This window comes from Onychostruthus taczanowskii, unplaced genomic scaffold (genome assembly GCF_017590055.1).
Source record: "Onychostruthus taczanowskii isolate IOZ18803 unplaced genomic scaffold, ASM1759005v1 scaffold38, whole genome shotgun sequence".
Lineage (NCBI taxonomy): Eukaryota > Metazoa > Chordata > Aves > Passeriformes > Passeridae > Onychostruthus > Onychostruthus taczanowskii.
In genome coordinates this window covers 4,233,152-4,248,435 of record NW_024501237.1, presented here as the reverse complement: position 1 = coordinate 4,248,435, position 15,284 = coordinate 4,233,152, and the positions used below count along the sequence as shown (strand labels likewise).

At 37.3% G+C, this 15,284-nt stretch overlaps 1 protein-coding gene across 1 annotated transcript in view; it reads left to right on the top strand.

Annotated features, from left to right (window-relative positions):
• Nucleotides 1-15,284, top strand: part of SLC10A7 (solute carrier family 10 member 7) — a 140,635-nt gene that overhangs the window by 43,560 nt on the left and 81,791 nt on the right. The window contains exon 5 of the mRNA XM_041412199.1: nucleotides 2,731-2,769. Within this exon, the coding sequence (XP_041268133.1) occupies nucleotides 2,731-2,769 (39 nt within the window). The remainder of the gene's footprint in view (nucleotides 1-2,730; nucleotides 2,770-15,284) is intronic.

The window sequence follows — 15,284 nt, the reverse complement described above, 5'->3', positions numbered from 1 at the left end:
TCTTGAGCTGATGCAAACCTAGAAAATTTGTCTTGTTGATTCTGCTGCTTTTGAACATGGTCTGACCTTACATGTCAATACATGGCTATGTATTTACCTTTTCAAAGGACTTCACTGTGGATTTTATAGAGAGCTCTCCCCTCATACTAATGGCAAATGCAATTAATGGTTTGCAAACACATGCAAATCAGAATTTGGAGTATTATAAAGGCATCCAAATGTTTTCGTGTCTTATTGTTTCATTTAAACTGGCTGCAGACAGTCTGATATCTGCCGAAGCACAAAAAGAGCAAACACTAAAAAAAAATTATGCATTAATAGTGACTAATAAATGTTTCAAATAGAAAATGAAGAGCCTGGCTGTATCGTGTGTCAGCACTAATGTTTATTTGTATCATCTCTCTAAGGATTTCAGAGTGCTTTTTAAGGAATGAATTAATTTTGACAATGCCCTGTGAGGTATGTATCCCTTTGATAGAAAGGAGCACGAAAGTGTTTAAATTCTACAGGGTTATGCTACTAGGTATGTTTAATTACAAACTGGGGCAGTTGATTCAGTTTACTACCAGTTTGTTTAAACTGAACCAGAATCACAAATATAAGCCCCAGGTTTGTGAGTATGAGAAGAAATTACTTCTAACTTTATTTTGCAGAGAAAATGTTTACATAGAAAACTGCAGATAGAGTAATTGACATCCCTCACTCAGGCAAATAATCTGGATGATTGTATCTTAATATGCAGTCTTCCTGGTTTGTTTGTTTGGTTTTTTTCCCTCTCCTTTTGCCTGTAATGAGTGTTTAATCATCTGCTCTGGATAATTTCTGACACTTCAGAGAAAGGGAGTTAAAAATTGTAAACTTGTGTACTCCAGAACTGGTTGTGAATTATGACTTTTTCACATGACTGGCTAAACAACTGAAGCATGAAATTTATCCAGCGTTGTTGTCTTAGTCCCTGTTATGTGCTTGAGATTATTTGAAAAAAATAAATATCTTTCAGATGGAATAGGAAGGAATAAAAGAAGTTTGATAATGGACAAAATACCACCATCTAGTATCGCTCCTTAACACCTTTCCAGACACAGAATTTCTACTGAAAGTGTAATTGCAGCCTGTTTTAAGTAAAATAATGTGATATCTCTAGATGATCCCCAAATCAGGACTGGTAGCCATGTTCTGTGTTTGTGTGGATGAGTATAGTGTTTCATGCTACATGAAAGCATCAGTTGCACAGTTTCAAATACAAGTAAAAAATTCTGATTTAATTCACACTTGTTGAAGAATTGTTTATACTACTCACACTTCCTTTCAGCTATGATCTCTGGCGAGAGCAGCTATTTGGACTTGTGCCTCTTTTTTTTTAATGTTAAAAAAAATGCTGATGAGGAAGAGGTGTTAAAATATGTTACTGTAGTTTACAACTGTCATCTGTAATGTTTTATTTAGCTGTATCTATTCAGATGCTCCTTCCACAACATGGAGTGCCATATGCCATTGTCCCTGTTAGTGAGCAAGTCAGCCAGGGTTTCCCAATCTGCATTTGTTTTTGTATTTGGGCCACTGAAGAGCTGTGGTCCAGTGCCATCTTTTATTGATAGGGCCAGCAGAGGAGGAATCTAATGAAATTATCAAAGCTTTGAATTAATTATGAACTTGAATAAGAAAGCTAAGCTCTCTAGAGCCAAGGATCTCATTACCCATTCATTTTCATTGCATTCTCTTATGGAGCAGAAGGCAGGTTCAGCTACTGCTCCTACCCTGATTTTGGACTTTATTCAAACTTGCTCAACTCACTAGCAGCCTCTTGTTATTAATCTGTGGGTGGAAGTGTCCAGGGTGATTAATTGGACTCTAAACCGGCACGTAAATGGTAGATTTCCCTCCTCCCTTTCCTCTTACCTTTGCTGTGTGGCTTTTCATCATCAGACTGGCTGCCATACAAGAGTTTCTCTTCTTTCTTGGTAATTGGGGAAAGCTATGCAAGACTCAAGTTTTAACTTCCTGGAATTTAATGAGTTCATATTAAGAAATAATACTGCTATCTTATATTTCCTGGATATTTAGGTAAGCACAAGCACTTCTTAAGTCATTATCAAAACTGTTTATTTTCCTATTTTGAAAGACTGTGGAGTGAAAAGTAATGACATTTTGGCCTCAGAAGTATGGGAGATTGTGGGATTTCTTTTTGTTGTGTTTTTTGCTATTCCTATTTTAAATTTGTTTGTCAAGCTACAGGAAATTCTCTCTGTCAATACTTTATTATGATGAACTATTAAAATAGATTATTTACCAGACTAATATTTCATTAAATTTTTAAAAAGTGTATGAAAATGCAGTATTTTAGTTAAATCAGGTAACGTTTAGTTTAATTACTAAGTCAGTATATGAAAATGTTCCTGGCAAATTAGAGCACGAGCAGTGAGACTAAGCTTCTGTGTAATATTCTTAGTTCTTGTGGATATTCCTTTTCAGTCTATCAGCAAGGATTTTCTTCTCCTCCTGCTTTTGTCCCTTTCAGCACATTATTTATGAATGCATAAACCAGAATCCATCACTCTTCATAAGTTACAGGCGACTGGCAATTTTTTAAGCAGTGGCTAACTGCCTAATGGTCTCTGCGTACGTGTGTATTTGGGGAATCTAATAGCTTGGTGGGTGGGGGAAGGACATTTTGTTCTTGCACTGTAGCTATTGCACCATTGGTGATATTTATCCTTTTTTTCATTCTAGGCAGCCGCTATATTTAATTCCGCTTTTGGAAGTTTTTTGGTAAGTAACACAGGATTTATAACAAGTGCTTTAATAGTCTCATTTTTAACAGTGTCATTGGTGTGTTTGGATTTTTTCACATTATTGTTGGTGGAATTTTGCCATTCAAATGGCAAAAATTTGAATCATCTTTCAGTTTATGTCACCGTGCCCTTAAATAGGGATATTGCAATTTCTTTTCTTTTTGTTAAACTCTTGAGAAAGGTAGTGAATAAATTGTCTCTGCTCATGGTAAATTAATAATGTGTAAACACATCTTAATTTTCTCCTTAATGGGTTAACAGAATCTATTATTATGCAGATGTTTCAGACATGGGCATCAATATATTGATTTTTCTAATAAGGCCCATCAAATACTCATTATTTTCTATCAAGAGGCCATGGATTTTGAAAAGAAAACATGACCCAGCTGATCAGAGAGTAGATGCTAATTTACTCAGTGACTTGTCATTTGTTTAGCATATTTTACTGTCAGTGAAGCCACTCGATGTCTCTGAGGAACCCACTAAAATAGCTGGATATGGGAAAGCAATCAATCCAGCTGGAAATATAACTGTTTCTTTAAAAAGCGAAAGCAGTATTTGTGGTCCTGATGGTCTACAAACATTTGGAAAGGACACAGTAAATAACACTAAATATATTTATGAAGAAAGGAAGAACAGATTTCTTTTACTGATGTGTCGCTTAGAGAGATACTAATGAATGTTAAGTAAAAAATTATTTTATGTTTTGACTGATTGTTTATTTAGGCAGCTAATAATTGAATTTGCTCGTACTTTATGCGTGTTCAGAAGTAAGTGTTTATGATGCCAGTCTTGTGTCCCAATTTTATACTGTGATGTATAAAATGAATGAATGATAAAAGAATCCAAATTAAAAAATTCAAATAAAAACTGTGAGTACAAAATAACTCACTTTTTATTCATGGGGTTTTTTTTTAATTTTATGAAAAGCTGGCTTTTAGAATCTCAAGTATATGGAACTGTACGAGCAAGAGACAAAGTCACATGAAATAACTCACTTTTTATTCATAGGGTTTTTTTTTAAATTTTATGAAAAGGCTTTTAGAATCTTAAGTATATGGAACTGTACGAGCAAGACACCAAGTCACATAGCATTTTGAAGTTGTGTTGTGCTGCTGCATTTTTGAGGGACTAGGCTGAAGTTAGGAAGATGGATATAAGTTTTTTGGGGTATGGACAACCTCTCACATATTTAAAATTCCCAAGTACTTGTCCTTTTTGTTACCTGTAATATTCTTCATCCATGGGGCTGCCTCAAACTGTGGAAGTGTTGGAAAAACTCTGTAGTCTGTGTATGTATGTGTGTGATATTTTTCTTGTCACTGGGCACGAGCTCCTGGTTTCCCTGCTGTCTCCAGCTTTCAGTTCAAGAGGTTTCTGTGAATACCCAAAGGCTCAGTTCAGCTGCTATTTGGAGATACTTTTTGGCTTCAAGTAAGAATTTAGGCTCCACTGCATCTGACTACAATGCTGGCTCCTAGTAAATCAGCAGAGACATATTTTCAATTTCTAGTAGCTGTTTGCAGCTCTTTGAAGAAATCTGAGCTCAAGAAGCTGGGTTAGTTTTTGTTTTCATGTAATACTCCTAATTTTGGTTTTGGTCTTAGTTCATGATCCTTGGTAAGTTCTGCTTACATGTAATTACCTCATTTCACTTTTTGTTCCCTTCAGGTCTTTTTGCAAATGCTGGAGCAGCATTGCAGTAGACATTACTCTTGCAAAGTTCCCAGAAAAGACTTTTCAAAAAATATTAAAGATCAGCTAGAATGAAACCATAATACCAGCTGACTTTTTTTTTTTTTTTTAGAATAACATGGCAAAGATACTGGTTACTATTAAATTACAAATATATCCACATATTTAAACATTTGTTATGGTAATTCTACTTTGAAGTCATGATTATGTAGGGAATACATGTGTATGTGTGTATGACAAAGCAAATCATAAGTCATGATTATGTAGGGAATACATGTGTATGACAAAGCAAATCACAAATATGTGTACTGAGTGCTTTGTTCTGACAAACTCTTCCAGTTATGAAGTTGATAGGATAAACCTGGTGATTGACATGTGATGGTAGGCCAGGTGCAGTAGTAAGCAGACAGAGTTGTTTAGCAGTGGTTTCACAGTGGTGTGAGTCTACGTGACCTTGAATTGAGCTGTTCCAGGTATGGTGTGCTGGTAAGTATGTGGTCACTTACAAAGAAAGTTTGCTGTTGAAAAACTGGAAAAGCATTAAATACCTATGTGTTTAGTGTGTGTGTATATACTTGTTTGAAGTCAAAACTGTTCTATAAATTGTAAAAATAATTTGCTTGTTTCTGAGAACAAAATGGAAGGTCCTGGTAGAAGTGGTTTTGGGAATCCATAAGTTTATATTGGTGCCTAACTTATGGATTTGGCTATGGGCAGAGAACCTATGTCCTGTGTATTCAATTCAGGATGAATCTAAATCACATCTGCATTTTTCTTACGAGTGTCCAATGATGAGCGGTATGTGGACAGGCTTAGATGGAGTTACAGACCTTTGTGACCAAAACTTTCTGGAGATTATTTAGAAGGCTCTGACCTTAGCAAGGCTGAAGTTTTTCTTATGTTCCTTTCCTTACCACGTGGGCAGGTTGTGGCGCTTGTGACAAAGCCAGGACAGTGTTTTCTCTTTTCAGACTATGCCCTGTGGGCCAGTGCCTGTGCGTGATAGTGTCAAACAGGCTGATTTAAAAGGGCTGAAAGATGTGCTCTGCTAATTACTCTCCTGCCCCCACCAGGTTTTGGTTTTTGTTTTTGTTTTTTTTTTTCCTTAAGACTAGGAAATAGTGCTTGAGAAGTTAAATTAAAGTAAGTTGTGGAACAAAATGGTTGCAGGGAAATACTTGCTATAATGTTAGAATGATACTGAGATCAGCTTATTCAGATGAAATGGAACATCTTGTGGTATACAAGATGTAGAAATGACAAATATGTCTTGATGAGCAGAAATGCACTTAGATTAAGGACCTGGGGGTGTTTTCACTGGTAAAGACATTTACAAAATCTGCCAGCCAACCACAAAGTAATTCCTTTTTAACTCCACCAAAGTCCGTATTCCCATAAATATACAGACAAAAAGTACATGGAATGATACACTACATATTTACATTATTTTGTTGACTTAGTTTAATAATGTCTCAGGTCTAATTAAAACTCAGTGTTTGAAAAAAATAATTGTTACAGAAAAGTGTTTTTATATAGCTAGATTAGTAATAACTAGCGATAGATGAATTCAATTTACATAAATTTCAGCCAAGAGAATATTTAGGCTCATACCACAGAGGATTGCTCTGAGCTGGGTAGTTAATATCATTATCTCCTCCCCTCATTTAAGCAGTTTGCTTTACAATAATTGTGCAACATAAGAAGTGATTTCAGATTTTCCTCTTAATGGGATTTTAATATAATCTGCTAGGGTTTTACTCATACAGAGTGGTTGGTTATTCCAAGATTGCATGCACATGTTAAGATAGAAAGCACTGTGTAGCCACTTCCACTTGGAGGATAGGATACTTTTGCACCTTAAGGCTGAAGAAATTGCCTGGAATGTGAAGTGTAGGTCTACTGGAATTCTTAATGTTGTATGCATTGCCATGCTTCCTAAGCATTTCTATTCTGCTTCTAAAAGACAAATACTTGCAAATGTACAAATCACAGAGCAATAGGCAGGAAGCTGCAAAACACGCTGTACTGATGGTTGTTCCGTAGTGTTTGCTGAGTGGTTCAGATCCTTTGACTTTGTCCACCTGTCACTGAGGCTGCTCCTGCACTGGAGACGTGTTTGGCTGAGAGCTGCACTCAGTTTGCAGTGACAATGTAATGCCTTGTGTGTGGGACATGGACTTCCAGAACACTGTGTCCTCACAAAATGCTCTGCACTGCTGGACTGGACCAGTCTTGTCCAATCTTTCTGTCTCTCATGAATCTCCTTTCTGCTTGAGACTCTGTGCTGGGAATCCTGTAAGAATATCCAGTTTGTGGTTGAGTCAGTGTAGGCTGGTTCTTCTATGAACAGTTAGTGTGAAAGGAACAGCCATCAGCTTCACCTTCAGCAAAGAACTGAAACTGAGATCTGAAGGCCTGTGGTGACAGGAAGTCAAGAGGAAAATAGAATATTCTGGGGACTCTGCTCTGGTGACCGCTGGACTCCTGAGCAAACAGCAAAGCCTTGTTTAAGACTTCCTCAGTGCTGTCTTGGATTAGTTTTTCTTTCTCTGTTGAAACATAATAGATGAAATGAGACACATGTCAGGTACCCATCATTCTTTGTCCAAACTAAATATGTGTGGGTTTTTTCTGTTATCTGACCATCTCTCAGAGGGGACAGAGCTGGTTCATGCTGTTCAAAAAGCTCAAATAATTTTTGTAGCCTCCACATGGCTCATCAAATCAAGGTTAGTGTTTTTGTTTACATTGTCTTCCAAATGCAAGCTAAAGCTAGCAGAGAATAAAGTTAGCTTCTCACATACACCCAAAGCTTAGTTGGTTAATGAAAATGTATGGAATTCTTATCTAGTCTGCTTTAGCAGGCATAATGATTTACACAGCCTGACAGCACTAGTGCTGCAAGTAAATGCATTAGTCATAGTGTCCATTTTTCTTGCAAATTTGTGACACAGATTTAATTATGGGAATGACCAGCAACTTACAAATCTAATTTTGGTAGGCTGAGCCAACTTTTTTATTTTAATAACAATGGATTTTTTAGCAATGATTTCATTACCATTTAAAGAAATCCAACCATATGGAAATAACCAATTGACTGAAATTATTTATTTTATTTTACCTTAATGGATGTTGAATGGTTTAGGTTTATCTGGGGCTTTTTTACTATCACTTGTTAAATCTTAGTTATTTTTAGGATAAATAGATCCTTATCTGTCTTAAGCATTTCTAGTATAAACATTGTAAATATTTTCCTAAAATCAGACTCATGTTTGTATATCCCTTTGTTCCATCTTAATTGTGTCTTTGCAGTATGAAAAGGGGCAGAGCAGTCATCTGGGATTCCCTTTTTACTCTGCTAGCTGTTTACAAGGAAATCTTGCCAGGAAGTCTGTTCACAACAGGTGCTGAATTCTAGATTCAGTCCTGTTTAATTTCAAAGTGGAGCTGCTTTATGGAGAACCACTGCACTCTCAGAAGTGGTCTCCTCTTGCTCTGTGAGCAGTACAGAGGTGCTGCTGGTCTGTGCTCCGAATTTGATCGGGGTAGTTCTCCAAGTCCTGAGCAAGTTCTCCCTCTTAATCAGCCACTAGGGAAGGCATCTTATCCTTGAAGGATTGTTTTTTGCATGAGTGGAAGGGGATGGCAGATCTCTGCAGCAGTGAGTGTTTGGGCCAGATAGTATGGACCAGGCAGGAAAATCTGGTATTCCATGGAATTTAATCTTGGGAGCCACTTATGTTGCTTTACTGTAACTTATTTCATGGTTGATGCTCAGATCTCTTGTTGTTGTTTAATATCCTAATTTTGATTTCTGCTAGCTGGAGCTGAAATCTCAAAGTAAGCCTGGGCATCATTGGCTGTTTCCTTGTTTGCCAAGTAATTTCTCAAAGTGTGTAGGCCTTCACTCTCACCAGGCACTCAGACTTCCAGGGTACAGTATGCTCAGATGAATACCTAAACTTGAGTTTGTTTGTACTATTTTGGTGCAAGCAAGGGAGAATAACAAAGCTTCCTATGGAAGACACCCTTTAGCACAGGCTTGAAGACATACATTATTATTTTCAGGGATTGCTGGGCATGTGCACCCATTCCAGTATTCCTTTATTGATCATCTCTCTCCCTCCCAAAGCCAAACTGACAGAGTGGTTATCAGATAGAATGAGCTGTAGATTTTTTTACTAAATAAAACAATAATAAAAAAATCTGCCTGTCTATGACTAATGCTGAACTCCTTTAAAAAAAATTTAAAAGTATAAAGGTGCAGTCTTCCAAAAGGAGTAAATGGGATCTTGCTTCCAAGGGATTGAGAGAAATTGGGTAGAGGGATAACTGGAAATGTGGGTATCGTAACACCCACTGTGTGGTCTCACTCATGACACAGCTGGTCTGAAAAGAGATTTAAGTCAGTAGGGATTTGCAGAGCCAGCCAGCTCGGAGAACCAGTTAACAAATAACACTGCTGGTAACATATCTTTGATATGTTGCAGAGAAGGAGGGTAGGTAACAGTAACCGAGAGGAAAGAAAATGTGCTGGCAAGGTCTCAAAAAAGACTGTCCTCTAGAAGGCCAATGATTAGTCCCTGGTTTTTTGGTCGTTTTTTTTTTTTTTTTTTTACAGTGGTCAAGAGGAAAATGCCTTGAAATCTACCTAATAACAAAAATTGAAACCATTAGCTGTCAAATGTGTAGAAATTATGTGGGCTGTAGCTTGTCTCAGGGCTTTCTCAGTTTTCCCATTAGCTTTTGCTACTGATCATTTAATTCATCTGCTTGGTCTTATGGGACTCAAGCAGTCAGTTCTGCCAAAAAAAAGTTTGTTTAAAGACAGCATTAAGTAGGCCATTAAATACATCTCTTTGTGTTATCTTTGAGGCCAAAAAATAAGCCACTGCTACCTTTCTAAAGATAAATATTCTGCTTCTCCCACTTCCTCATACGACAGCTGACAGGTAGGATTTTTTTTTTTTCCTTGCACCTACTTTTTTTGGTCAGAAACCTCATCTAGTGTACCTGCTAGGCATGGTACTCAGTGATGGCTTTTGAGACAGAAGGTTGAATCCTGCCCCCATCATTACTGTTTCCATGGATTAGGATTTTAGGAAAAGAGAGAACTGAGGGTATTTGTGTCAGTAGCATTTCTTGAGTTAGTGAAACAAACAGCAAAAGTGGATGTTTCTGGAGAAAATTCAGAGGCAGAACTCAAGGTGTTTGTTGTGCTTTGGAAAGGTAGTGTGAGAGTTGAAGCAGCGTCACTCTTCCAGTCCAATTGTCACTTGAGGAATTGCAAGGTAGAAGGGTGAGAAGGTTCTGTAGCCAAGACTGGACGCTCAAAGTATCTTAAACTTTGTGATCTGGCATATTTCTTCTGATCACATAGCGTGGGGAAAATGAAATATCTCTGTCACTGTGGTGCGATCATCACCACTGTCAACATTTTTAATGGAAATTTACAATAAGCTTGATTCCATTTGAAGTGGAAGCTAATGAATTAGAGAAACAAGAGTGCCTCTCTTTGGAAACTACTATTTGGAGAACATCTAGAGACGGAAATATATGTGTTTAATATTATATATTAATATTATATAATCAGGTGATTGCTTGGATTAGTATGTAAATCAAATCTGATGGAAATTTACAATAAGCTTGATTCCATTTGAAGTGGAAGCTAATGAATTAGAGAAACAAGAGTGCCTCTCTTTGGAAACTACTATTTGGAGAACATCTAGAGACGGAAATATATGTGTTTAATATTATATAATCAGGTGATTGCTTGGATTAGTATGTAAATCAAATCTGTGCTGATACAGTTTTAGCATACCATCAGTTTGTCTAAGATTACTTACGTCATAATTAGCAATTATTACTTATGTCATAATTAGCAATTTTTCATTGTCCCCTCTGGTATGAAAATATCACATTTTTGTAAAAAGAATCTTCTTGTTTTGGGCTGGTTTTTTTCTGGTTTTGCCTACTATAGTCATTGGTTAGAACGTGAAAGGAAAAAAAAAACCAAAAACCACAAATAAAAACAAATGTCCCAGGGTTGAAATTGTGTATAATTGAAAGGTCCTGGGTTTAGTTTGTGATGTTTTCTTGTCTTCTGTATTAGAATGGTTTCCTATTTTTCACTCCAAAATAAAGTGAAATTAACAGAAAGAAATATCAAAGTAAGATCAAGGTGTCTGACTTCTAATTAAGTCACTGAACTTTATATCATGGAACAGTGCCATATAATTTAAAATTAGTTTTAAAAAATGTTTGCATTGAAAAGCTGCTTTATTTGCCTCTGACAACTACTTGGAGAAATGTGTGTATTCTTTTTAAAAAAAATGTGAAAATGTACACTACAAAACTTTGAACAGTTTATTCATAAAGCAAGAGATTTGAAATTCTTGCAAGAATTTAGTTGTGTCTGTGAGAACCATATGTTTGAATTTATTGGTTCTTTATGTTAGGCAGTTTGGTGCATCAAGTAGAAATTGAGAAGGAAGGCACTCTGGAAGACAATTTGGTTTTTATTTTGCCCTCTCTAGTATCTTTTAATACTAGAAGAAGCATTCCTCTGCATTCCTCTAGGGCTGTGGTTGTACACAAACATGTAGTCATTTGGCCTGATTTAAGGGTAAATGTTCCCTGCAGACAGATTTGGAAATGCACAAAATATATAATTTTCTCCCTCACTTTTAAAAAATTCATCAAAAGGAAATGAAAATGTTTTTAGAATCTGCTGTTAATGTTCTCCCCCAAAGTTTTAGCTTCTGATTGAAATGGAGCAATGTTCTTTTCTCTGTGCTGCAGTTTTTAGTCACCTGCATAAGAAAAGTATGTGTGGGGTGAGAGGGAGTGAAGAGAAATCATCCTTTCCTTGAGAATAGGGATATTTAAGCCTCTGTTTTGTGCTTGATTAGGACTTTGAACTAGTGCTGCTGCAAGGAGTTGTTTCACCCAGCAGCTCTGTGTGTGTGTGCTGTAAAACATGAGCTGGTGTGCTGAGCAGTCACCTCCACTGATCCATCAGGGAGCATGGAGCTCTTTTTCCTTCTCTGGCCACCAAACATGGATTCAGTAGCTAGCAAGAGTTGAGTTCTAGCATGTAGTACAAACAGCAGTACCAGTGCTGCATTGTTCTATACAAACCTTCTTTTACCTTTAGTTAACTCTTTATGGAAGGAAAATTTCCAAAACACATTAATTTATTCAGCTTTTTGGTCCAGAACAGGTTAAACCTCTGCCTGGATTTTTTTTTGCTGTAGTTCTTCTCTATCTGGCTGAACAGTGCCTGTTTAAAACTCGGCAGTCCTCAGTCTCTAGGGGTGAAAACAAGACTGATGTCATTATTACTCTAAGTTGAGGGGCTGGAAATCATTCCCCTTGCTGTCAGGGTGACAAATACTGTCTTAGTGGAGGTGCCAGAGGTTAGGTCAAAAGCTCTCGCAAAGTCTTTAGCTCAACTAGCAAGCAAGGCATGGTTATGAAACTGGAGCTTCCTTTGGAAATTGTGTTTGCTCTTCATTGTGGGCTTTTAAAAGTCAGTTTTGGGAAAAAATCATGACCTTCAGTATGAGCCAGGAGTAGTTCATGGGGTTTTTTTAATAGCTGTACTTGTGTTGTTGTGGAAAGGCTCCTTTCATTATTATTTTGCCTTATCTTCTTTGTAGGTATCAAAACAATCTTCAGCTTTCATCCTTAATGGCACACACTTGAAAAGACTGGTGATTGTGGAGGAGGGAGGGAACTGTTTTAGTTCAGGATCTGTCATTATTTGGCTTTTTTAACACTGTTCTGTCAGTGGCATAGAGTTTTCATTTTAACTTCTTGTAAAAAAAACAAAACAAAACAAAACAACAAACAAACATAAATGCCCAACAAAAAAATAACACTCCAAAACACCAGCCCAGCAACATCCAAACCATCTTGGAGGTAATGAGGTTCAGGTTTGTTTATACAGTTTATCACCTTTTGGGCATGGCATGTGAGCAAATGCACTTCCCAGCATCTTGTTTCCTCCACCTTCATTCCAATTCTCCACCCAATTCTCCTCCAGATTACTTTCCTACATGATAAGTCAATTATTGTATTTGTTGTTTCTACTTCCTGAAAAAAGATTGTATGACAAAATTCCTTTCCTAAATTATTTTCTGATGGTACCTTCTTGGTTGCTCCAGCGTAACTTGTTGCAAGGATGTTTATGTGCTGTAAAGGAGAGCTGGTGGAAGATCAGACTAGATGAACATCTGAATTTATCTATGACAAACTCAGTTTGCTCTACAAAGGGTGAAACTATGGAAAACTTGTCATTTTTTGCTTTGCAAGAAAAAGAATTATTTATACTTGTATCTAAATTAGGTGATCGTGTCAGATAGAAAATTTTGCCCATTGATTTATGAAGATAGGTTTTTCATATTATCTTCTGTCTTTCAGCCAGTGTACTGAAAGCTCAACATGGGACACTTTCCTTGGATATATTTATTGGTATCAAGTGTTTAATTTGGCTAAGACTGTGCATGATTGGGAACAGCTTTTTGCCTCACATAAACTTGCTGGATGAAAGCTGCATGTGGTTTCACCCCCTCTGCCTACCCTTTCCACATACCCTTGTACTGTGGTAGCTACAGGTGCCAGCATTGATGCCCATCTGAGTGGAAAAGTCATTCTGGCTTCTTCCTTCTGGTGCATTTGAGGCAAGCTCGCATAGTCTGAAAATGCACACCTTGCTATGCCTCATTGCTTAGTTGTAGTCTGCTTTCTTAACCACATTTTTACTACTATATGGAAAGCAAACATTAACTATTTGGAAGAGAACTATATTACATAGAATTAGATAACATGAATAATGGGAAAGGGTTTTTGAAAAACTCAAACCTTTTAATAAAATGGAATGTCAAATATATGAGCGTGTCTTTCAAGCAGTTTCATATCCTTTTAAAAGTCAAATTATTATCCAATATCATAATTTTTTTTGTTGGATGGGCAGTACAAAGATGAAAGAAAATTTTATAGATAACATTGCATTTCACAGCTGACTGAAGCAGGTGTTAGAAATGCAGATTAAGTATACTGACTAAAGACTATGTAAATTTGAAGTGAAAATGCCACTGGTCTACTTGCAGCACCCTGAACATGTGAAGTTTCAGATAGTTAAATTATTCATTTTATTGTGTGAGATAGTGCACCAGTTAGGGAGAAGGTCCTTGTGCATTTATGATTTAACTTTTCCCTTGTAATCTTTTTCATATTAAGTGATGAGCAGCTGACAGAATTTGATTCCATGTTGAGTTTTGCTTGGAAAGAGAATACATAATGCAGGTAGATAAATCCACACTGTAGGTTTATTTTCCAGTTAGGTGTTTTACAGGAACATGCAGTACAAATACACAGTTGTGGGTAAGTGCAATTTCTGTAAAGAAGGAGACAGAATGTTAGCAGTGTGTTGCTGTACAAATCTGCAGACATTGCAAGATCTGAATCTGGTCCTTCCACACAAAGTGACATAAGGTGTCAATGTGCAGGTCAGTCTTCTTTGGACTTTGCAGGCTTTGTGTAGACATTATTCTCCATGTTGTACAGGTGCCTTGTTGTGTGAGTGGTGTGAAGCATGGGAGGAAGGCATTGGGAGAGGAGTGAGGTTGTTTCCTTCTAACAGCTCAGTAACCTGCTAATAAACTGTACTAGACTGTGAATTTAATTTTGTCATGACTTATCAGGTGCCTGGAGCTAGTAATCAATCTGTAAGAGGTCTAATTCTTGGATAAATTAAAATTGGAAGTGGATTGGAAGATGGAGTGTCTTAAAGTGAGGAGCAGTACTGAGGCCCCTGCTCAGCACACAGACTGCCAGGGTTGTTCTCACCCTGGACTGCTGCTAGAAGAGTCTGGTGGGACCCCACAGTAGACCAGCATCTGACTAGCAGGGGAGACAGCAACAGGGACATGGTGCTGTCCTTTGTCACCCAGAGTGACTGTGAGGGAAGGAGAGCTTTTGCAGGATTTATTTCTTATGTAGTCCATGGATCTGCTGGTTCTGAAGGTATGCTGTTATGCAAGAACTGCCCTTTTTGATTTTGGTTTTTTGTTTGTTATGTTTTGGAGTTTTTTTACATAGACAGTACTGTTTTGTCCATCAGCTCACAGGTCATGGTATTTATATTGGCAGCAGTTCTGCTCTGACTGGAGGAACTAGTCCATGGTGTGTAAATACTCTGTATATGGTTGTGAAAGCTTGGTTGTAATGAGTGAAGCTGATATTCAAGAGTGTGTCCAGTGCATCCTGGGAAGTAGACAGCATGCAGCTGGAAAACCAGTCTTTGGAAATTTGAAAAGGCTACAAATGGGTCTAAGATTTTTACATGAATGTACTTAATTTTTTCTGTAAGAGCGAATAAATCCCAGAGGTTGCACTGCCTTCCATGAGCACCTAGACATAGCTCAATTTCTTTCTTGTTTCTGATAACTGGTGCTTAGATACGCATGCTTTTGTTCCTTCAGTGGTGATCACTGGATCTTTCCCTGTGCTACAGAATGGAGTTCCCTACAGTGGATACAAAATCACATGGAGTTGTATTCAGTCCCCAGAAAGGCCACTTGGTGCACTTGTAACACAGATAATGCACTACAATGAAGCATTTAGCAAAATAACAGTGTCAATTTTACTGTAGCCTTAACTCGTTTAGCATTTTGGTAAGGTTTTTGTGGTCATTGACTTGAGATATAGCTTCTACCCGTTCCTGACTTTGAAGGCCAATTAACACAGAGTAAAAGAATACAGATTCATTTTATAGACTGTGTATGTCCCCAA